We start from the raw sequence: 23,386 nt of genomic DNA, 5'->3' as shown, positions 1-23,386 counted from the left end.
ACAAAAAAACAACAACACAACGAAACAAAACAACAAAAAAACAATTCCTCAGTGTTACTAATTACTCTAATAGAAACGTGAAATTACAACACATCTGCTGATACAATATGGCAACAGCTGAGAATATATGTGATAACTGCATGTATGTCTATATCTGTGTGTACGTTCGTTTGTCCAGCGATTTTAATATAAATTTAATCAACAGTAAGGATAAATTATAAACATTACCATATCCTTTGAAAAGAATTGAAATGAAAAACAAAATAGCTCAAAAGATCGCGAAACTTAATGTGTTTTTGAGATTAGCAATAACCAAGCAACCGTTACACCGATTTATGTATTAATGTTATGTAGATCTACCTATGCCAAAAAACTGTTTTCATAACGCCTTCAAGATAACCGGACTTTGACCCACAGTATGACTTAGCGTGTATATAAAGGACAGAAAGAGAGCCTTCATACACTAAACCATTTGTTGGGTATTATTCATTTTAATCGGTGGTAATGATGTACATATGAAATATCAGTATATACCACAGCTATTATCGTCTCTTATGGTCACAGTTTGAAGTTTGTGTGCCTGTACTTTGCATAAATCCTTTATGTACCCACAACGACTATATTGCCTTGACCTCTGACCTCAACAATGGCGTCCGTCATGCAGCAGGTACGTTGTATAATATGGGAACTTTCTAAACAATTATTCTACTGGTACAGCCTCTTGTCATCTCCCTAATTGACTCACACTTTGCTTATATTGTGTGCCTTTACAACTTGTACCAGTTTCATATAACTGGTACCATTTTCCTGGCGTAGGGTTAGAGTTTTAGAATCTTAATTTCTACACTAGACCTTATGACTTGTAGGTTGGGGAATTGTCACACTCTATAGCAGCACATCACTTGTGTGCGGAGTTCTTGCATGCTCTTGGCGTTCCATCACTTGTAGCCTCTGAATGTGCAATGCACCGCGTCGAGGTTAACAAGAATGAGCATTTTCGCGAGAGTGGTGCAAGTGGCAGCGCTCTGTATCTCGCCTTACGAATCGAGTCGTTCATTAAGAACTGAGAGTCAGCCTTCGCTACAGCCGACGTATAGTCTGTAAAAACTGAACAGGGCCTACACATTGTGAGTGGGATGGTAATACTAATAGTCCGACAAGGCAATATTTTTTGCTATCTAGTGTCGAAAATAAACACCGGTTGTTGTTTAGTGGGGACCGCCATCTTGTCTTCCAAAACACGTCTGCCGTTTTTTTCCGATCTGAGATCATTGTTCAAAATTCGCTTTCGGTGAATTAGATTATACGCTTTTGGAGTACGCGATTGGATAAAAAAATTAGTATATGGATGATTTTAATATATTGGATGATTAATATATATTACATGATCTGTAGCAAATTTGAGATGCACACGTAGGTTATCACGCCTCAATATTGTGGAAGTTATTACCTCAACAAATAAAAAATATGCATGAAAGTAGAGGGATCTCATTAAAGTCGTATATTTACTCCAATAAGAATGCCTCTCTCTTTGAAGATCCATAACCCTTCCATTGAAGGTCATGTCAGAATAATGACCCGTGAAGATTCCGGAGTAGAATAGATCTTCAGCAACCCATACTTGCCGTAAAAGGTGACTATGCTTGTCGTAAAAAGCGACTAATGGGATCGGGTGGTCAGGCTCGCTGACTTGGTTTATACATGCCATCGATCCCAATTGAGTGGGTCGATGCTCATGATGTCAATCACTGGATTGTCTGGTCCAGACTCGATTATTTTACAGACCGCTGTCATATAGCTGGAATATTGCTGAGTGCGGCGTTAAACAACAAACAAACAAACAAACATGTCAGAATAATTATTGCTGAAAGTATATGTCTGGTTTTGTGACACAAGTACTGTAGTTTCTCAATTTAATGCACGGTTGTGACTCTAGATCTTTGATCCCAGTGTTTAATAAATGATAGGGAGGATTCCGTGCATAAACTCCATACAGCATGTAGTCGAGACCCCATCATGTGTTCGAGCCTCCATGTTTAATTGAGGAAGTATGGTATACATATTAGGGCTGGGACTGGTCCAAATTTACTACACGCGTACCCAACCCCCTATTACCTGACCCTACCCGGGTACCCAACCCCCTATTAGCCGACCCTACCCGGGTACCCACTGTAGGTCTCAAGAGTTGTGAACACAATGTCTAAATTGGGAATAGTTTAACTGTAGCCCTGTAGAAAACTGTATAGATACAAGTATGAAACCAGAGACCATATAATCATATAATAGATATATGGTCTCATGAAACGATCGAATCATGCATACACTGAAGTTGACTCAAGCTTTATCTTTACTCAAACATATACAAGTCAAAAGGAATGTGTGCATCATCAGAAAGAAATGGGAACATTATCGACTTGTGTAGCCACTGATCTATAGTGAGTTTTTGTCATTAAACAATACATCACGTGACTAACCATGGGTCCAGGTAGTACTGTGGGTACCAGGGTCCTATTTAGGACCCACCCGACCCAAGTACCCGAGTTACCTGTCCCAGCCCGAATACATATCACCTTAGCCTAGAACTACAAGCATGAAAGTAGAGGGATCTTGTCATAAGCCTAATTACTAATGCTACAATTGAAGATTTGGGGGGTCCATAGGTCTTAATACTCACGGACCCCAGGAACCCCATTAATGCTTTATTCCAAACATATTACCATGGATATGTGAGGCAGGCATTAGGCCAGGTATTTCTCCAAACTATATGCCCTTGGCAGTCAAATGGGATTTTTAAACATTTTGTTCAAACTTGGATTTTTGGCAAAGTTTTTATTTTCCTAAATTCCTCAATTTGCTGTTGTATTTTGCCATTGCATTATATGCCGAAATGTAAAAGGAAGCAATAAATACTGTTCCTTTACGATGTTTACTGCTATCGGTAGTGATCATGGTGATGATTAATACTGTTCCTCTACGATGTTTACTGCTATCGGTAGTGATCATGGTGATGATTAATACTGTTCCTCTACGATGTTTACTGCTATCGGTAGTGATCATGGTGATGATAAGTACTGTTCCTCTACCATGTTTGCTGCTATCGGTAGTGATCATGGTGATGATAAGTACTGTTCCTCTACCATGTTTGCTGCTATCGGTAGTGATCATGGTGATGATAAATACTGTTCCTCTACCATGTTTGCTGCTATCGGTAGTGATCATGGTGATGATGAATACTGTTCCTCTACCATGTTTACTGCTATCGGTAGTGATCATGGTGATGATGACGTCTTACCTCCAAAGCCATACAATCATTTATAACATCATAGCATGAACTGGAAAGTTTTTATTTTAATCATTGAATTTATCTGACTTTAGCTCCACAATTTGACATCTGAGCAGGTCTAGAGTATCCTCGTATGCATTTCCAACAACAGCTGGTTCTCCCAGTCCTGACAATTATGTACAAATTATGTACAAATTATATGCTTTATGAGTATCGCGTTTCAATCCCAGGGTTGAGTTAACAAGCATATTGTTAAAGGTAATATCTCCATACTGTAAACTCAATTACTCTTCATTCTCAGTTTCTGTGTATATTATTTTATTTTATGGCAAGAAATGAAAAAGGAGGTTATTTTTCACTAGTTCCAGGAACTGATGATTGTAGGTGTTTATGGTTCCAAATTTGTCAGCACTGTGCCGTAGCTCGGGCAAGGGTTTCATCAAGTATCATCTTACTGCATCACTTCATCCTTTCCTCCAACATCAAGCTGACACACATTGATGTGGCTGGAATAATTTCAAAGTGGTGCTGAAAGCCAACTCGCACACTCACAACTACTCCGATACACTTGTTTTGTAGATGTCTCGACTTGGGCTCCTAACACGGGCCGGCCTTCGGGCCCTGTCCTCTGCTCCTAATGCAGCCGCAGCCAGTAAATCAAGTGGCGCCTCTTTTGGATTCGGTAAGTTGCCTTGAAAGTTCCAGGTTCATTTACCTAGTGGTTAAAGCGTTCACTCATCACACCGAAAACCTGGGTTCGAATCCCGACATGGGTACAATGTGTGAAGCCCATTTCTGATGTCTCACTCACTCACTCACTCACTCACTCACTCACTCACTCACTCACTCACTCACTCACTCACTCACTCACTCACTCACTCACTCACTCACTCACTCACTCACTCTCACTCTCACTCTCACTCACTCACTCACTCACTCCCCCACCCACCCACTATCTTATATGTCATGTCAACATCAGCGCACCCACTCACTATCTTATATGTCATGTCAACATCAGCGCCTCTCATTCCAGTTGTTCACATAGTTTTAAACTAAACTCTCTTCAGACACTTCAGCAATTCGGGGGCATAATTGTTTGTCATGAAATATCATCTGTGATTCTATTTATGTTGTTGTCATAGTTGCCTGGTTACAAGGAGGAATAAACTTACATCTAGTAAATGTTAACATTTTTTCTTCATACTTAAATGCACGACTCATGTTCGTTGTTTCACTGCAGGGAAATGAGATATCAACATTATGTACAGCCTCTTTAAGGATGTTAGAATTGTCAGACTTAAAAAAATATTTACCTTTATTTTAATAATGATGACTTCCTGAATAGAATCTGACCTTAGTTATAACGGATAAGTCCATTTTATGAACAGGAAAGGAACTCGACATACGTGCATTTCATAAAACTGTTAATGTTGCAAATAACAACTTCGAGATAAAAGCACAACATTTCATTGTAAAGTCAAAATTGGGAGTGAGTCCAAGGTTTGAGATAGGGCTGTATATTTTTATTTTGTGTTTGAGATAAGCGGGCAAATTTATGTGTATTTTTATAGTGAGGCAGTGAAAGCTGGAAAATAGGTTCGAGCTGTTGGTACATTTGAGATAACAGGGTTCGAGATGACGAGGTTCGACTGTTTAACATGAATAAGTCATGTTATAGTGTTACTAAATTGTACACCTGTGAAGATCTGGGTTAGATATTCAGCATCGCATGCTTGGTGTTTGAGGCAACTAACAGGATCGGGTGGCCACGATTCTACATATACTGTTACCAATCTAAACATGACCTGGCCTGTGTTGGCCCAGTATACAATTAATCAATACAGTCCTTCCAGCAGACATTGTGCCTGGAGTTGTGCGTTTTCGAAATGGATTATTGTGTATATATTATTATGTTTATTTCAGAGTTTTCGGAGGAACAGAAAGAGTATCAGGCTCTGGCTCGGAAGTTTGCCCGGGAAGAAATCCTGCCCAAAGCACCCGAATATGACAAGTCAGGGGAGGTAATGCATGGTGTTCATATGTGTTCACAACCTGTGAAGATCTGGGGTAGAATAGGTCTTCAACAACCCATGCTTGTCTTAAACGGCAACTAACAAGATCGATGAGCCAGGCTTGCTGATTGGTTGATGCATATCATCACATCCCAATTTCATAGATCGGTGGGGGCGGTCGGGTAGCCTAGTGGTTAAAGCGTTAGCTCGTCACGCCGAAGACCCGGGTTCAATTCCCGACATGGGTACAATGTGTGAAGCCCATTTCTGGTGTGCCCCGCCATGATATTGCTGGAATATTGCTAAAAGTGGCGTAAAACCAAACTCACTCACTCACTCGTAGATCGATGCTCATGATATTAATCACTGGAGTGTCTGGTCCAGACTCGATTATTTACAGACCACTGTCCATTAGCATGAAACATCAAACAACAAGAAACATTGTAATCGCCTTGTTCATCAGTGTTCATTACATGTTCACCATGTTCACCTTGTTCATTGTCACAGGACTAATATTACAAGTGGCTTGTTTGAACATGCATATTGTGCAATGGCTGCCCTCTGGTTAGTTTAGTTCCAGGTATATATTATGTTTAATAAATGTTTGACTTAACGTCCCTGTTTACACGATGTTTGATGACTGTTTCAGTATCCAGTGGAGATAATCAAGAAGGCGTGGGAACTTGGCCTCATGAACACACACATCCCCCAGTCTTGTGGTACGTTCAACAAAGTCGTATTATTGGAGCGTCATCCCAACAGATTGATGGCAGATACACTCAAAAATCAAATTCTTATTCTAAAACACAGAAGTATGTATGATTATAGAAAATACCAGTGAGGACCCTGTCATGGTGTTCCCTTTAGTTTCTCATGCATGTCGAACTATAGATTTAACATATTTTATTGGTCAACTAAAAAAAATGGACTAAAATGATTCACAAAAGTTACTTCCCTTAGGTATGCCAGGATCCTAGGATCTTTGATTTTAATCCTAGATTGGATTATGATTGTTGGTACCCATGCTCGTGGGTTTAACTTTTAAAAATGGTAATCGTCTACATCACTTTGGGACCCGTGAAGATCCGGGGTAGAATAGATCTTCAGCAACCCATTCTTGCCGTAAAAGGCGACTATGCTTGTCGTAAGAGGCGACTAACAGGATCGGGTGGTCAGGCTCGCTGACTTGGTTGATGCATGTCATCGATCCCAATTGCGTGGATCGATCCTCATAATATTAATCACTGGATAGTCTGGTCCAGACTCGATTATTTACAGACCGCCGACATATAGCTGGAATATTGCTGAGTGCGGCGTTAAACAAAAACCAACCAACCAACCTTAGGTATGCCAGGATCCTTGGATCTTTGATTTTAATCCTAGATTGGATTATGATTGTTAGTACTTTGGGCTTTATTGAAACATTAAGCTGGCAGGCAGTGGTAACTGAAACTGGCTCTATGGACTTGTTGCAATCCTCTGACTGTACACAGGAGGTCTTGGCCTGGGGATCATGGACGCCTGCATCGTGACGGAGGAGCTGGCCTATGGCTGCACCGGGGTGCAGACAGCCATTGAGGCAAACTCCCTAGGAGTAAGTAGCACAGCCTGCATGGGTTCACTCAGCTGGAGTCTTGCCGCACTGCCTCCTTGCTTCTCTTGAAAAGTAGAATGTAAGCTGAAACGTTTTGTCCCCCCAGTTTGTGGGTGGGAAATAGCGATCAGCATCTCCACCCGTCTTCCGTTTTCTGTTTATGGAGCAGAACTCCAAAACCGTTAAATAATTCTTGCTGAAACTTTCTACACAGATCAGATTAGTGAGGAACTGGTGATTTGGGATGTTTTTTCTTTTGTTTTGTTTTGATGATTTTTTATTATGAAAAAAGTTCTTTTCTGTTCCGGAGCAGAACTCCAAATCCATTAAATATTTCTTGTTGAAGCTTGAATTATAGATCAGTCCGTAGGAGAAATGGTGCCTTTTGATGATTTGGGATTTTTAAAAATAATTACTTTATGTTTTCATGACAAGTTGGACTTCACTGAAAATATGGGTCATGCTCTTTTCCAGAGCATCTTTTGATGATATGAGATCTTAAAAAATACTGAATACATGTAGCATTATTTTTGTCTTCACTCAACTGAAGGTATCCAATGGCGATGAACCAAAAGTGGGGTATAAGTAGCCAAGATCTATTTCTGAATTGCACCAGTCCCGGGGGATCTGTCATCTGATGCCTTTCGTTTAATTATTCCAAATAATTTTCCTGGGGCGACAAGGGAGATAACTCTGTCCCAACACACCCTCCAATTCTGCTGCTACTTCAGGAACTCTGGGAAATATGTGAAAAATATATGGCAGAAAATACAGAAGTTATGGATGTCAACTTCTTTATCATGAGGAACACAACCTTTCGGAAGACATACTTCCTCCTTCATCAGGTTAATGGGGGCGGTCGGGTAGCCTAGTGGTTAAAGCGTTCACTCGTCACGTCGAAGACCTGGGTTCGATTCCCGACATGGGTACAATGTGTGAAGCCCAATTCTGGTGTCCCCCGCCATGATATTGCTGGAATATTGCTAAAAGCGGCGTAAAACCAAACTCACTCACTCATCAGGTTAATGAATGCTATGAGGCAGAGAGCATATATATATATGTACATGTAAGAACAACAAATGTAATAAGATAGCAAAAGGGGGAAACTTAACAAGGGAAGCCGACAGATAATGGCAACAGAATTGTTTGTAGGGCAATCTGGATATTCTGAATAAAATGGGGGCACGGGTGGCCCAGTCGTCTAAGGCGCCGTGATTCGCTGTGCAGAGTTGCGTCCCTTGGGCACTCCAAACCTATGATTGTGGGTTCGAACCCCGGTTTGCCCCAGTTATGTTTCTAGGTTTGTCAGCACCATACCCGTGCTCGTGGGTTTCACCGAAGTGGTAAACGTCTGAAACCTGCATCACTTTGGGCTTTTCTGCCACATTAAACTGACATGCTGCGATTTATTTGGAATACTGTTAAAAGCGGCGTTAAACCCAACCCACTCACACTTACTGAATAAAACATTTGGTGAAAAGAAACCAATATTTCCTCCTGTCTTGAAGCAAATATATTCTGTCTCTTACAAAAATCCCACAGTTACTGTAACATCAGTTCACACATTCATCTTCTTGTATATTTTCATCATGACCCTGATTTTTTTTTATGTATTCATGCTCGTTTAAAAAATGTGAATCTTACTTGGTTTTGTTGCCTTCCAGCAAATGCCAGTGATAATTGCAGGCAATGATGCTCAGAAGAAAAAGTACCTGGGGAGGATGATGGAAGAGCCTCTGATGTGTGTAAGTAGCATGACTGCATGCGTGTGTCACCATGTTACTATGTAATACCAACATGAAAACTACTCCCAGTGATTTTGACACAATAAGCTGTATAAAGCAGTGTTCCCGCTAGCTTTTTAAACTGTCAGTTCCAGTGGACTGACAACTATAGAACATACTAGTCCCACCCAAATTTTGTCAGTCCCAAATAAATATTGTATGAAAATTACCTGGTTATCATCAATTTCAATGCTTTTTACCTTCATGGCTGGCAAATTCAGTGACGTCATTTCTGAAGTAACTTATTTAGACCTACATGTCATCCAAACTAAGTTCAATCACTTATTATTATTTTTTTCTAAGTATTTCACTTTGATTTGAGACTAAGTCACTACAAATAGATATTTACTTTCGATGCTAAGTGAAATATTATTTCCTTGCACTAAAAATAGAAAACGGGAAACCCTGATGACAGACAAGCGGCCTTCATTCAAAAGTATGAGTTTTGACTATCAACAATGTTTTGTTCAACAACAAAGATTTACAAGATACCTTATTTGCCAGTCCACAGGGACTGGCAGTCTCAGGAATTACCGGACAAAGACTAATTTTCCGGTAAAAACTGGTAATTAGCAGTTAATGAGAACACTGATATACACACAGTAGGTCAATGACTTGGACCTAAGAAAAGTCAAATCAACAAAAATGGCAGACGAACAACAAATCAATGCATTACTGTTTGTGAGTGGATGAATAAATATGATCTGGCCAATAGAACGTTGGGATGATGTCTGGTGTCTCCCCGCCGTGATTTTGCCGGAATATTGCTAAAAGTGGCGTAAAACCATACTCACTCTCTCCTCTTTTTAAGTGACATGGTACGTACGCTATTGACCAAGCCTGTCTGTCTGGTCCAGATTTACGTGTTTACTGTAAGCTTACAGCCAGCCATAATATGGCTGTTATATTGTGTGTGAACAAGCCTGTCTGTCTGGTCCAGATTTACGTGTTTACTGTAAGCTTACAGCCAGCCATAATATGGCTGTCATATTGTGTGTGAACAAGCCTGTCTGTCTGGTCCAGATTTACGTGTTTACTGTAAGCTTACAGCCAGCCATAATATGGCTGTCATATTGTGTGTGAACAAGCCTGTCTGTCTGGTCCAGATTTACGTGTTTACTGTAAGCTTACAGCCAGCCATAATATGGCTGTCATATTGTGTGTGAACCAGTCTCTCACTATCTGTGTCCTCTTCAGGCCTATGGCGTGACAGAACCAGGGGCAGGATCGGACGTAGCGGGGATCAAGACTCGTGCCGTCAAGAAGGGCAACGAGTATGTCATCAATGGCCAGAAGATGTGGATCACAAATGGCGGCCATGCCAACTGGTATTTTGTCCTCGCCCGTACTGATCCAGACCCCAGTGCATCGGCTGGCAAAGCTTTCACAGGCTTCATCGTGGAACGGGACACCCCCGGTGTCATTCCTGGCAGGAAGGTAGATTGGAGATTGTGTTTATAGACTGGGACACCCAGTGTCATTCCTGGAAGGAAGGTAGATTGGAGATTGTGTTTAAAGACTGGGACACCCGGTGTCATTCCTGGCAGGAAGGTAGATTGGAGATTGTGTTTATAGACTGGGACACCCAGTGTCATTCCTGGCAGGAAGGTAGATTGGAGATTGTGTTTAAAGACTGGGACACCCAGTGTCATTCCTGGCAGGAAGGTAGATTGGAGATTGTGTTTATAGACTGGGACACCCAGTGTCATTCCTGGCAGGAAGGTAGATTGGAGATTGTGTTTATAGACTGGGACACCCAGTGTCATTCCTGGCAGGAAGGTAGATTGGAGATTGTGTTTATAGACTGGGACACCCAGTGTCATTCCTTCGCAGGAAGGTAGATTGGAGATTGTGTTTATAGACTGGGACACCCAGTGTCATTCCTGGCAGGAAGGTAGATTGGAGATTGTGTTTATAGACTGGGACACCCAGTGTCATTCCTGGCAGGAAGGTAGATTGGAGATTGTGTTTATAGACTGGGACACCCAGTGTCATTCCTGGCAGGAAGGTAGATTGGAGATTGTGTTTATAGACTGGGACACCCAGTGTCATTCCTGGCAGGAAGGTAGATTGGAGATTGTGTTTATAGACTGGGACACCCAGTGTCATTCCTTCGCAGGAAGGTAGATTTGAGATTGTGTTTATAGACTGGGACACCCAGTGTCATTCCTGGAAGGAAGGTAGATTGGAGATTGTGTTTATAGACTGGGACACCCAGTGTCATTCCTAGAAGGAAGGTAGATTGGAGATTGTGTTTATAGACTGGGGCTGAATGTTCATCAGTTATGTGGCATACAGTGTTCACTGCAACTATATGCTTTTGGCAGTTAAGGGGCCTTCCCTCTTTGAGATACCTGTAGTGATTTATACAGCAGGGCGGGGGCACGGGTGGCCCAGTCGCCTAAGGCGCCGCAATTTGCTGTGCTGAGTTCGCCCTTGGGCATGCCAGAAACCTAGGATTGTGGGTTCCAATCCTAGTTCGCCCCGATTATGTTTCTAGGTTTGTCAGCACCATACCAATGCTCATGGGTTTCACCAAAGTGGTAACGTCTGAGACCTGCATCACTTGGGGCTTTCCTCCCACATTAAGCTGACACGCCGCGATATGACTGGAATACTGTTAAAAGCGGTGTTAAACCCAACTCACTCACTCACTCACTCACTCACTATACAGCAGTGCAGAGAAGAGACATATTTAGTGCTTGTATCAGAGTTACCTCCCTTGGTTATCTGGTTTCAAGCTCCTTCCCAGCGCGTGACACCTTCGTTACACATTCGCTGCCACCAGTGTGGGCACGACCATTACAAGAATTTTGAAATTTGCCCTCTAACCCCAAATGTAGTAATGTTTATACTTGTTTTTATGTCTTTGGGAATACCATCATAGTGAATTTTGAAAAGGTTTGCGACTGACCATATTTCCCAGATGAATTTACCTATTTGTTTGTTTGATCAGATTGGTTCAAGACTGCAGACTAACGGAAAATCACCCAACTTCCACCATACATTCACACTATATCAATTACATCATAGTTGTAATGAAACAGAAATTCAAGATGACAAACGAAGAAAACAATTAAGCTGGAATAAGAGTATTCGATGTCACGGCAGTCATCACTTTTTTGCAAAATTGATGGTCAGTCGGTTGTGGTCACCTATCACAGTGGGGAGCTTTGACTGGTGTCAGCGATAGTACCGAAAGCTCCGCGAAGGAGCTATCGCTGTGAGGAGGTTGCCTTGTTTCCCATGCTCTATCCCTGCACGAGTTACCCCTGCCTGTTTGTATTTGCAGGAGTGGAACATGGGACAGAGAGCGTCGGACACGCGAGGAATCACCTTCGAGGATGTTGTTGTCCCAGCGGAGGTAATCTTCTCAATTTTAGGCCAGACTATATTTATCTTGGTCAACAGTAAGTTACGTTTGGTACTGTAGGTGATAAAAAAGTTATGAAAAAAAGACATCTCAGTTTTTTTCATCCCTGTTTCTCAAAAGGTTATCTGAAAATGTTTCCACCTGAGAATCACTTGACTTGTCTTTCTTGCGGTTTTCGCTATTTCATGCACTGTTTTATTTTGTGTTGAATATATAATTTTGTATTTGGTAACAATTACGAAAAACAAGACTTTTCATTGATTTTGAGTTAATGAAAACCAATTTAAACAAATTTTGATTGCTCATATCACCTTTTGTCTTGAGTGTTCAGCTTGATCTGAGCTGTGTCAGAGTGCTCTAAAGTCAGGTATATAAAGTCCTTTTCTGTTTGACCTATTGGCAAACGAATGCATTGGAACCAAAATGCTGTTTGATAATTGGTGAACTATGAAAGAACAGTGATGTGAATCTCCATTTCAGTGTAGTTCTTTGTTTTGGTCTTGCATGTCGGGGTCAGGGTTTTGCTGAACGCAGAATATTGCATCCTATATATAGCATTCAAATTGAAAATAGATGCAAATAATTTAAACAGAGAGTCATGTTGGACGCAATGTAGGACTATTTGAGTCTGTAAACTTATCCAACTTGTAGGCTGCGTGTCACATGTAATGAAAATTTATTGTGCGGTAAGAAATAAACAAAATATATTCCAGGTGTCAGTGGGTGACTGTCTTCAACTGTAACAGATTTTTCGTCCTGAGCAACCTATGCTGGTCGTATACTGTGACCACAGATCAGGTGGTGAGGTCCGTTGACTTAGTCGATTGCACCCCAAAGATCCGGGGTAGAATAGGTCTTCAGCAGCCCATGCTTGCCGTTAATGGCAACAATGCTTGTCATAAGAGGCGACTAACGGGATCATGTGGTCTGGCTGAATGATTTGTTTGATGCATGTCATCGTATCCCAATAGTATGGATTGATGCTCATGATCTCATGATGTCACTGGATTGTCTGATCCAGACTTGATTATTTACAGGCTGCAATCATATAGCTGGAAAATTGCTGATAGCAGGGTTAAGAATGCAGACAAACAGACAGGTTAAGAGTGGTGCACCATGTTGTAACCTATGATCCGTGTTTCTTGTTTGTAGAATGTCCTGGGCCAGGAAGGAGTCGGCTTCAAGATTGCAATGGGAGCTTTTGACAAAACAAGGCCCCCTGTAAGTAAATCAGTTGAGAACCTATAAGATCTGCTCTTTGTTATTTGTGTATGTAGGGACTGGTCATTCCTTATAGGAGGGGAGGTAGGGAGTGGTTTGTGTCATATTCATTTTAATCTCTGGCCTCCCATATAGTTGTGATAAATTTAGGTGACCCCCCTCTGGCCTGAGCCATTTTTCGATGCCAAATCATGCCCACCCCCCAAATTTTCAAAACCCAATTACTTTCAGTTATCTTGTGAACAGAAGCGCATACATTAAATGAGAAACTCAAATGTATAAAAACAGCTCACGTAAATATCCAGTGAAGCCTTTGTAAGCATGCATACAAAGGAGCTTAATTCCGAAACACAATTACGAGCTAATTTACTTTCCGAGTCCAGCCTATATATTTAGAACACTTATATACATCTAAAACATTATTTCATTTTTTTTTAATCTTAAAATATTCACTTATTTTGGGAATTTACCCAATAGAGTGATGAATAGATGAGTGAATGCAATAAAAAAATGAAATAACCAAATTAAAATAGAAACCATAGAGTAAAAACTCAATTGCGCAAAAAGTTAGCTCTGTAATTGTTCATGTAAACATTGTAAAGCCAAATTGTAAAGTCAAGAGTTTATTATGTCAAGTTGTATGGAAGAATTGTTGATAGAGTCATTGAGAGTTTAGTTTCTTGCACTCACTCACTCACTCACTCACTCACTCACTCACTCATAAACTTTTGCCAGTTAATTTATGACTTTGTACAAGATTATATTTAGTGTAGAAGTGCATGGAGTCGTCCCACTGATGACATCCTTACCTTGTCAGCTTGCTGACGGGATTAACCTCTTTGGTCATGTGGACAAGGCGTCCAACTTCTGATCAGGTCCGTGGTTCAAATCCCATCAAGGGACTCGGAAATTTTATGGCCGCTACATTGGTGCCCAACGTGGGGCTGGGCACGTTCATATTAAATTTGAGTCAAATAAGCCTCAGTACCCTACTATGCGGCCTGGGACGTGCATTCTGTTGACGGGGGAGTATGTAGAAGGGCGTGGAGTCATCCCACAGATGACATCCTTACCTTGTTACCTGACGGGGTTATCCTCTTTGGTTATGATCAGAAGGTCCGTGGTTAGAATCCCATCAAGGGACTGGGAAATTTTATGCCACTACATTACCTAAGCTTGTGAATAAATCTACTGACTCGTAAAAATGGAGAATAATTTTTTCATTATTTCTTACTCACTCTGGATACAGGTTGCGGCAGGTGCTGTTGGACTGGCCCAGCGAGCTCTGGACGAGGCCACCCGGTACTCCATGGAGAGGAAGACCATGGGCAAGTTCATCTGTGAGGTAAGCCAAGTTAACACCATCTTCCCAAGGCAAGGGAGTTAACCGACTATAAAAGTCCACTTTCCACCCTTGCCAAACTAGGCTGGAATTCCTAGGCTCGATCTTAGCGCACTAGTGGCTATTACGAGTTATGTCCATTCTATGCGCCTCCTGTTGGCTAATCAGATTCAATCTCTCATATCACTTGCATTTTGCTTCAAACAAAATGGCTGCACCCAGTCAAGACGATATGATCGATGATCGAGATCAATATTGTAATAAAACGGGTCTTACCTCACAAAATGCATCAAATCAAATGAGCACCTTAATTAAAAACATGAAAAGATTTGGAAAATGTCTTTTGGCAAAGAGTTGGCGGTACACATCCTCTGCAAGTCCTGTTGATTCCCCACATGGGTACAATGTGTGGTGTTCCCAACCGTGATATTGCTGAAAAATTGTCGAGTGTGGTGTAAAAAGCGACATGAAACCATACACATTCACTTTACACGCTATATTATTCACACTGTATGGAAACACTCGATGCCTGATGGCGATTTGACAGACATAGGATTGGACTATATTGAAGGTCAAGGTCAATATTTGTGAAGTAATCATTAAGAATCTTCTTCACTTTGACAATAAGAGAAGAATCACTCACTCACTCACTCCACTCTCTTCCAGCATCAAGCAGTGTCCTTCATCCTGGCTGAGATGGCCATCGGGGTGGAGACCGCTCGTCTGGCCATGCACCGGTCAGCGTGGGAGATTGACCAGGGACGTCGGAACACCTACTTCGCTTCCATAGCCAAGGCCCTCGCTGGGGATGTAGCAAACAAGTGTGCCACAGATGCTGTCCAGGTGATGATGCACAAATATTTCTGATGCATAATGACCATCTCAAAGTTTCTTTCTCTGTTAACCCACTTGGCTGACCAAGTTAGAATAGGTCCCGTGCTGCACCAGGGGTCCTTTCCCATACTTTAGCATGGACTTATAACAGTCTTAGTGCTAAAGTGGTAGTAACTCCCATACATTAACATGGGCTTACGACAGTCGTAGTGATGTTGTGAACGTAATTCCCATACTTTAACATGGACTAAGGACAGTCTTAGGGCAAAGGTGATTGTAGCTCACATACTTTAGCATGGACTTACGACAGTCGCAGCACTATGGTGATCGTAACTCCCACACCTTAACATGGACTTATGAGAGTAGTGGGACTTGGGTGATTGTAACTCCTTTACTTTAACCTGGACTTAGGACAGACGTATCGTTAAGGTGATCGTAATTCCCATACTTTAACATGGACTTAAGATAGTTGTAGCGCTAATCCTGTAATTATGGGTTATATTCTTGGTTTGTCAGCACCATACCCAACCTTGTGGGTTTCCCCATAGTGGTAAAGACCTGCATCACTTTTGGAAATACAATCTGAGTCCTGTTAATCCGACATGGTCGGTTGCATGTGATAATTTTGGATATACAAAATTAAGTAGTATCAACGTTCGTGATCGAAATTGGACAACTTCAAGATAGATAATGATACAGGTTCATTGTAATAAGATACTTATTAAGGAAATATTCATTTTGTAATGTTATGTTTTATTATCAGTGGAATATCTTTTGTAAAAAATAATGCAGATGCGACGTTAAATTTTAGATCACCCATTGTAATTATGCAACCTCAAAAAGCTTAACATGGTATTCCGACCTACAGCTGCCTGAACCAACATGACCGTGGATTAAGCTTATCGCTTTATCTCAGTAACGAGACTGATTAATGAGTGATTTCAGCAACTTGTTGCAAATTAGGTGTGTCTGAGTCAGAGTTTGAGACTGTTGGATTAACAAGTCGAAATAGCACTGATGGGATTAACAAGAGTCGGATTAACTGTTCAAAATGGTGTAAGTGTTAATTCACTCTCACTCACTCACTCACTCACTCACTCACTCACTCACTCACTCATTCTAAATACTAAGACAGTGAAGACTCTGACGGATTGAACTGGAAAACACACACAGAGTTTTGGAACATTCAGCTTATTTTGTACAGGGATATATTTCATTCGAAACCTTATCTCCTAATTGATTTTTCAATTTGAAAGATTTACAGATATAAGACACCACAATATGCTGGCATGTTTCAATGTATATATTGCTTTGTTTGAAGGTTTTCGGAGGTAATGGATTCAACAGTGATTACCCAGTGGAGAAGCTGATGAGAGATGCCAAGATTTACCAGGTATGACGCACAAGAGATTCTGGGGGTAATACGTCCCCAGTTCCTAATTGTCTGCCCCTTGTGAAAACCAGGGTAATATGTGCCCCAAGTAATCCTCTGTCCTGGTGGTGTCATTGTACCCTAATGCATGGATCTATGTTCATGCTATCAACCACTGGTTTGCAATGTGATATACCCTTGAAGATCTGGATTAGAATAGGTTTTAAGCAACCCATGCTTGCTGTAAGAGGCGACTAACAGGATCGGATGGTCAGACATGCTGACTTGGTTGATGCATGTCATCGTATCTCCATTTTGTGAGTATCGATGCTCATGATGTCAATCACTGGATTTTCTGGCCCAGACTTGATTATTTATTGACCCCCATCATACAGCTGGAATATTGCTGAGGGCAACGTTCGACAACAAACAACCAAAAAAATCTGAGGCTACAAAACAATATTGTATATTATAAATGATTGATTCAGATGGCAGTTACCATGGTTACAGTAAACAGTTTTGTGATAGAAATTTCAGTGGCAATGATCCTAGAAACATTTTGGGAAACAAGTGGCTCAGCACACAAATTCCTTCTCTTTATCTTTGTACAGGGCAGTAATGACCATACTTGTGGATAATGTTTTCATAGCTTATCAAACAGAAATAATGTACATGTACACTCCTCAGTGCTTTTTTCAATCTCATTAAAATCAGATCTTAGTTCTCGCTACCGCTTAACAAAGATCTGAGGACACGTCAGAACGACCTCTCGCGAACTTTGACCGATCAGTGAAATGACTGACAAGAAATCGACATTAGCCAATCAGAAGGCAGCTTTCTCAAGCTTTACGACACTAGTTTCAAACTGGCGACTACGCTTCGAAACATATTTTGACATATTTTCGGTTAAACAAATTTAAAACTGATAAAAAAACCATTCTAGAATGGCTTACAGATGGCCTAGATTGTATGAATAAAATCATAAAACCCGTAAATGTCGTTCGGAATAACCTCTGTTAAATATTTCGTGGTTGCATGATCAGAAAACACATTCCGTCTGTCACTTTCATGATCTGGTAAGCGAAGCTTTGATTGGTTGGATGAAAGGTCGTTCTGACGTTTAGCGATAGGGAGAACTAAGATCTGATTTTAATGAGATTGTGCTTTTTAACATGTAAATGATATTTTGTTTCAGATTTATGAGGGGACTGCTCAAATTCAACGTATGATTATTGCCCGGGAACACTTAATGAAAGCAAAGCAGACAATGTGATGAACCAATCAGATGCCTCATAACAAAACCACTTTTCGTCATATTTGCAATGACTGGTCACATCATGAGAAGAGCTCTCCTGTTTCGAAGTACATATTCAATAGTCACAGTATTTGTTGGTTATTCAATAGACACAGTATTTTGGGGTTATTCACAGTTTGTAAATCATAACCAAGAACTATGTCAGAAGTGTTTGTAGATATTAGAGTGTGTGGTTCAAGGTAGCCAGATCTGTGACTAATGGACAAGCTTGTGCAGCATTGCTCCTGAGTCTGGTATAGAAACATGAACCATTTTTACTTGTGTGAAGGACATTGTTGTACAAGACTTAGTACTAGGACAAAACATTGCTTCCTTATCAGAAGGTAGTGAATATTTATTTTATGGCCTGTTTGATATTGAAATTATATAATTAACTCTGAATACCATTGATATTTACTAACCATGCTTCTCTCTGCGTGTACATTGCTGTTTTCATTGTGCTCGATTTCCTGTACAAAGCACATGTACATATCATCAAGTTCCAGATGCTGTATCTTTGGATGTGATCTCTACGTGGAATAAATATTAAAGCCCTTTCTCTGTTACTGTTATTATCATGGGTTAGTGTTGGTCCCCAGGAATCTGTGGCCGTAGAAGGTGACTGAATGGGAGAGGGGTTTATTAGTGGCACTCAGCAACGGGATGGCGGCCTGTAATTGTAAAATCAGGACCACAAACCAGTGATTGATGTCATGAGCAACATGCCACCTCATCTTGGGATGATGACATGCAATCAACCAAGCCACCTAAAACTTCCCCAGAATCCCCATCACTCTGTGGTGTAGTGGATGAGAGTCTGTCTAGAGACCACCTCTGTGGTGTAGTGGATACAGTGGATAGAGAGTCTGTCTGGAGACTGCCTCTGTGGTGTAGTGGATAGAGAGTCTGTCTAGAGACCACCTCTGTGGTGTAGTGGAAAGAGAGTCTGTCTGGAGACTGCCTCTGTGGTGTAGTGGATAGAGAGTCTGTCTAGAGACCACCTCTGTGGTGTAGTGGAAAGAGAGTCTGTCTGGAGACCGCCTCTGTGGTGTAGTGGATGAGAGTCTGTCTAGAGACCACCTCTGTGGTGTAGTAAATTGAGAGTCTGTCTGGAGACCGCCTCTGTGGTGTAGTGGATAGAGTGTCTGTCTGGAGACTGCCTCTGTGGTGTAGTGGATAGAGTGTCTGTCTGGAGACCGCCTCTGTGGTGTAGTGGATAGAGTGTCTGTCTGGAGACCGCCTCTGTGGTGTAGTGGATGAGAGTCTGTCTGGAGACCACCTCTGTGGTGTAGTAAATTGAGAGTCTGTCTGGAGACCGCCTCTGTGGTGTAGTGGATGAGAGTCTGTCTGGAGACCACCTCTGTGGTAGAGTGGATAGAGTGTCTGTCTGGAGACTGCCTCTGTGGTGTAGTGGATAGAGTGTCTGTCTGGAGACCGCCTCTGTGTTTTAGTGGATAGAGTGTCTGTCTGGAGACCGCCTCTGTGGTGTAGTGGATAGAGCGTCTGTCTGGAGACCACCTCTGTGGTGTAGTGGATAGAGAGACTGTCTGGATACCAGCCGTGGTGTAGTGGATAGAGTGTCTGTCTGGAGACCGCCTCTGTGGTGTAGTGGAAAGAGAGTCTGTCTAGAGACCACCTCTGTGGTGTAGTAAATTGAGAGTCTGTCTGGAGACCGCCTCTGTGGTGTAGTGGATGAGAGTCTGTCTGGAGACCACCTCTGTGGTAGAGCGGATAGAGTGTCTGTCTGGAGACTGCCTCTGTGGTGTAGTGGATAGAGTGTCTGTCTGGAGACCGCCTCTGTGGTGTAGTGGATAGAGTGTCTGTCTGGAGACCGCCTCTGTGGTGTAGTGGATAGAGAGACTGTCTGGAGACCACCTCTGTGGTGTAGTGGATAGAGAGTGTCTGGAGACCACCTCTGTGGTGTAGTGTGCGGCTTCAAAAACAAACAAACTGATATTCTATATATATTTTTTTATATCAGGCTCACGTCAATATTTCACACGTTCGTGTAAAACCCTCATTTATACAGATTATCATCAAGGGAGGTCCATTCGTGCCATTCCGGGACAAGCCCTTGTAGGTTACAGGAAGTTGAGTGTTGAAGTATGAGGGAAGTGTATTTCTTGACAGCATTGACCCGCCACCTTACCTTAGTTTTGTTATTAAGTACTGGTCATGGAAGTAAGGATACCTACAAATATGGTTACAAAACGTTTAGAGAATAACCATGCAACGACCTTCAAGGAATTACTGATCATCTGTCCTTGGTGAATGATTGGTACATGTTAATCCCGAGGCTTAGGGCCTACAGCATTCATTCACGGGGGTCTGCTATTCCAAGTTTTGACAAGGCCATTCTGTATATATATATTTATTACCCACGTGGTGAAGTTACAGGTGGTAAGATACTAAATGCGTACGTCACACGTGTGTCGTACAAGGTTGACCTTGTTTTATTCGTTTTGATTGGATAACCGTTACCTCAGTCACACCGGGACTACTTTTTTCATTCATAAAAAATCGTTAGACGTCATTCATTTTGCAACTACAAGGCAGAACTGAAGCAATCTCATATGAGCGAGAGATATTAACAAACACTTTATTAAACCAAACAAGAAAGTAACACGCATCAAATTCGGTTTACATCCTATATAAGTTATGCATTGAGCTTCCACAGACATGATATAATCGAGCTATATCCATTTACAATGTACGACAACCGTTCAATAGGTCGATTGCCCAATGAGCGTGACGCACCCGACTACTTTCGCAACTTCCAATTTGATTTAACGTAAAAGGATAGGCGTGGTGAAATGAAGCCAGTTTAAACTATCTGGACAGGTTTCTTACTTACTAGATACAGGTTTCCGGAGAAAGACAGTTTCACTAGACATGGCCTGCACATTGACTGAGACTGCACGGAAGTCTCTAAAAAGGCGGGGCGGTCGGGTAGCCTAGTGGTTAAAGCGTTCGCTCGTCACGCCGAAGACCCGGGTTCGAAGCCCATTTCTGGTGTCCCCCGCCGTGATATTGCTGGAATATTGCTAAAAGCGGCGTAAAACCAAACTCACTCACTCACTTACACGTTAGGGGAACGTCTCCCACACTTATATCACACATGGTTGTTACAAATGGAAGTCAAGGGAAACGATGATGAATGTTAGATTTGTTTTGTATATTGATTTGTTGCTTAAACAAGAACTACTTGAATTGTATTGGTCAATGGCGTGTTAATAAATTGCTATGTACCCTACTCAGCAAAACGAATGGCGCGTACCTATAAATACATCACGTGCGTTACGTGTTTCTAAACCCATTGCTAATATGTGTCCCATTTAGTGCATTTTGGTATGATGCTGCCGGGGATCGAACCGCCTACCTTCCACTCTGTACAGGCTCATGCTCATTCACTCACTCTAAAAAGGCGCTTGTTAAAATTTATTCCTTTTCCAGCAGTGTCCGCCAAAACATTAGCCCCCGACTCTAATGAATTTTTAAATCATTTATATTTTGTAAAGAAACGACTCTTTCAACGAAAAGGGCGTGTTTGTTGGTCACATTCACAGGGGAGTCTTACATGTCATCTCTACACGCGATACCCAAGTCACACACCATATGCACACACAAAGATTGACACAAAGGTCATGTGAGTGAGTGAGCCTGATATGGAATAAATATATAGGATATCAGGTTTTTTTGTTTTTAAAGCCGCGTCCAGCAATATTCCAGCAGGCAGTCTGTAAATAATCGATTCTGGACCACACAATCAGTGATTGAGATCTTGAGCATCGGCCCAAGCAATTGGAGTGAGTGAGTATGGTTTTACGCCGCTTTAACGATATTCGATATCATATTACAAGCTTAGCTAAATGTAATCTTGTTCAAAGTCCAAAGCCATAAATCAACTGGCAAGAGTTTATCTGCACTTCTGTTCAGTGAGTGAGTGAGTGAGTGAGTGAGTCGCTTTTTAGCAATATTCCAGCAATATCACGGCGGGGGACACCAGAAATGCGCTCCACACATTGTACCCATGTCGGGAATCGAACCCGGGTCTTCGGCGTGACGAGCGATCGCTTTAACCACTAGGCTACCCGACCGCCCCCTTAACGTGTAAGTAGTGGTTGACAGTGTGTACAAACTGGTGTCAGATCTGCCTGAAAACGAAACACACTCAACATGTGATGGACACTGATCATTTAACCCCTGTCAACGATGATCACACATTTGTCGTGCAGGTGTTACGTCAGATTACACTGTTGGCGTGCACGTGTAATGTGCAGGTGCATTGTGCAGGTGTATTGTACGTGCGAACTAACTGACGTCCATGTGACCGAATTATCTTTTCTCATCAGTGTGTATATAATAGGAAAAATTAAATAAGATTTATGTATGTGTTGCAAACTCGGCAATATTGCAGATATATATGACAGTGGCACCCTCCTCGTTGTATGCAGATTTATTTTATTTTAATAATCATATTAATTTGTTATTCGAGAGTGTGTGGGTAGTAGGCTGGATGAGGGGTGAGTTGGTTGATTAGTTGGTTGGCTGGTTGGTTGGTTGAGTGATTAGTTGGCTGGCTCGTTGAGTGATTAGTAAGTTGGTTGTTTGGTTTAGTGGTTGGCCGGTTGAGTGATTAGTTGATTGGTTGGTTGGTTGGTTGGTTGAGGGGCCGGTTGAGTGATTAGTTGGTTGGTTGGTTGGTTGGTTGGTTGGATGAGTTGTTGGTTGAGTGATTGCATGTAGCAAGGTGTGGCACATCCCATGAGAAAGTGTAGATAATCTCAACTTATACATCCATTTGTTTGTCTCGCGTAGACGTATGCCCTTGTCACAGAAATCAGCCGCCTAAATATAATAACTCAGTAAAATTACCACAAATTCAAAAGAAACACACACACAAAAGTAAACATGACATTTTTTTAAGATATCCAAACAATTGTTTTAAGATAATTATACGCATATTCCTGAAACTAAATGCAACTTTTTTTATCTTGTTCACCTCGATAACAGAACCATAAAAATGTAATCAGTGAAATATATATAGGCCTTAGCATGTAAAGATATATGGGGTGTCGTGATTATATGACACACGTTGATATATTATACTATTTAGTGACTTGCACCATACTTGTCTTTTTCAGTCAATGATTATTTGTACTCTATCAATTTTTTTGTTTCGTGCGCGTGGCTATATATTTGACAAATGTCGACAAACTTAATTCGTATTGCCCAAGAAATGTACGCGTATATATTATTACACTATTCTATATATTA

The 23,386-nt window shown here is 41.5% G+C and overlaps 1 protein-coding gene across 1 annotated transcript; it reads left to right on the top strand.

Annotated features, from left to right (window-relative positions):
* The first annotated feature begins 495 nt into the window (after nt 1-495).
* LOC124144636 (medium-chain specific acyl-CoA dehydrogenase, mitochondrial-like) lies at nt 496-18,665 on the top strand. Its single transcript, XM_046514135.2, has 13 exons — nt 496-667; nt 3,863-3,965; nt 5,207-5,304; nt 5,945-6,014; nt 6,789-6,889; nt 8,554-8,634; nt 9,871-10,110; nt 11,966-12,037; nt 13,199-13,267; nt 14,517-14,612; nt 15,276-15,452; nt 16,765-16,836; nt 18,011-18,665. Exons 1-13 carry the CDS (start codon nt 647-649, stop codon nt 18,086-18,088), a joined length of 1,278 nt encoding a protein of 425 aa, XP_046370091.1. The 5' UTR covers nt 496-646; the 3' UTR covers nt 18,089-18,665.
* The last annotated feature ends 4,721 nt before the right edge of the window (nt 18,666-23,386 follow it).

This window comes from Haliotis rufescens, unplaced genomic scaffold, assembly GCF_023055435.1.
Source record: "Haliotis rufescens isolate VD_foot unplaced genomic scaffold, xgHalRufe1.0.p SCAF_8, whole genome shotgun sequence".
Taxonomy (NCBI): Eukaryota; Metazoa; Mollusca; class Gastropoda; order Lepetellida; family Haliotidae; genus Haliotis; species Haliotis rufescens.
The sequence above is the reverse complement of the archived record's forward strand: the minus strand, read 5'-3'. Positions and strand labels throughout refer to the sequence as shown.

Bases quoted from the DNA above. Each gene is read 5' to 3' on its own strand.
- LOC124144636 (XM_046514135.2), top strand. From the start codon at position 647: ATGGCGTCCGTCATGCAGCAG. The intron at 5,305-5,944 runs GTAATGCATGGT...TGACTGTTTCAG, and splicing joins AATATGACAAGTCAGGGGAG to TATCCAGTGGAGATAATCAA. The intron at 16,837-18,010 runs GTATGACGCACA...ATTTTGTTTCAG, and splicing joins GAGATGCCAAGATTTACCAG to ATTTATGAGGGGACTGCTCA.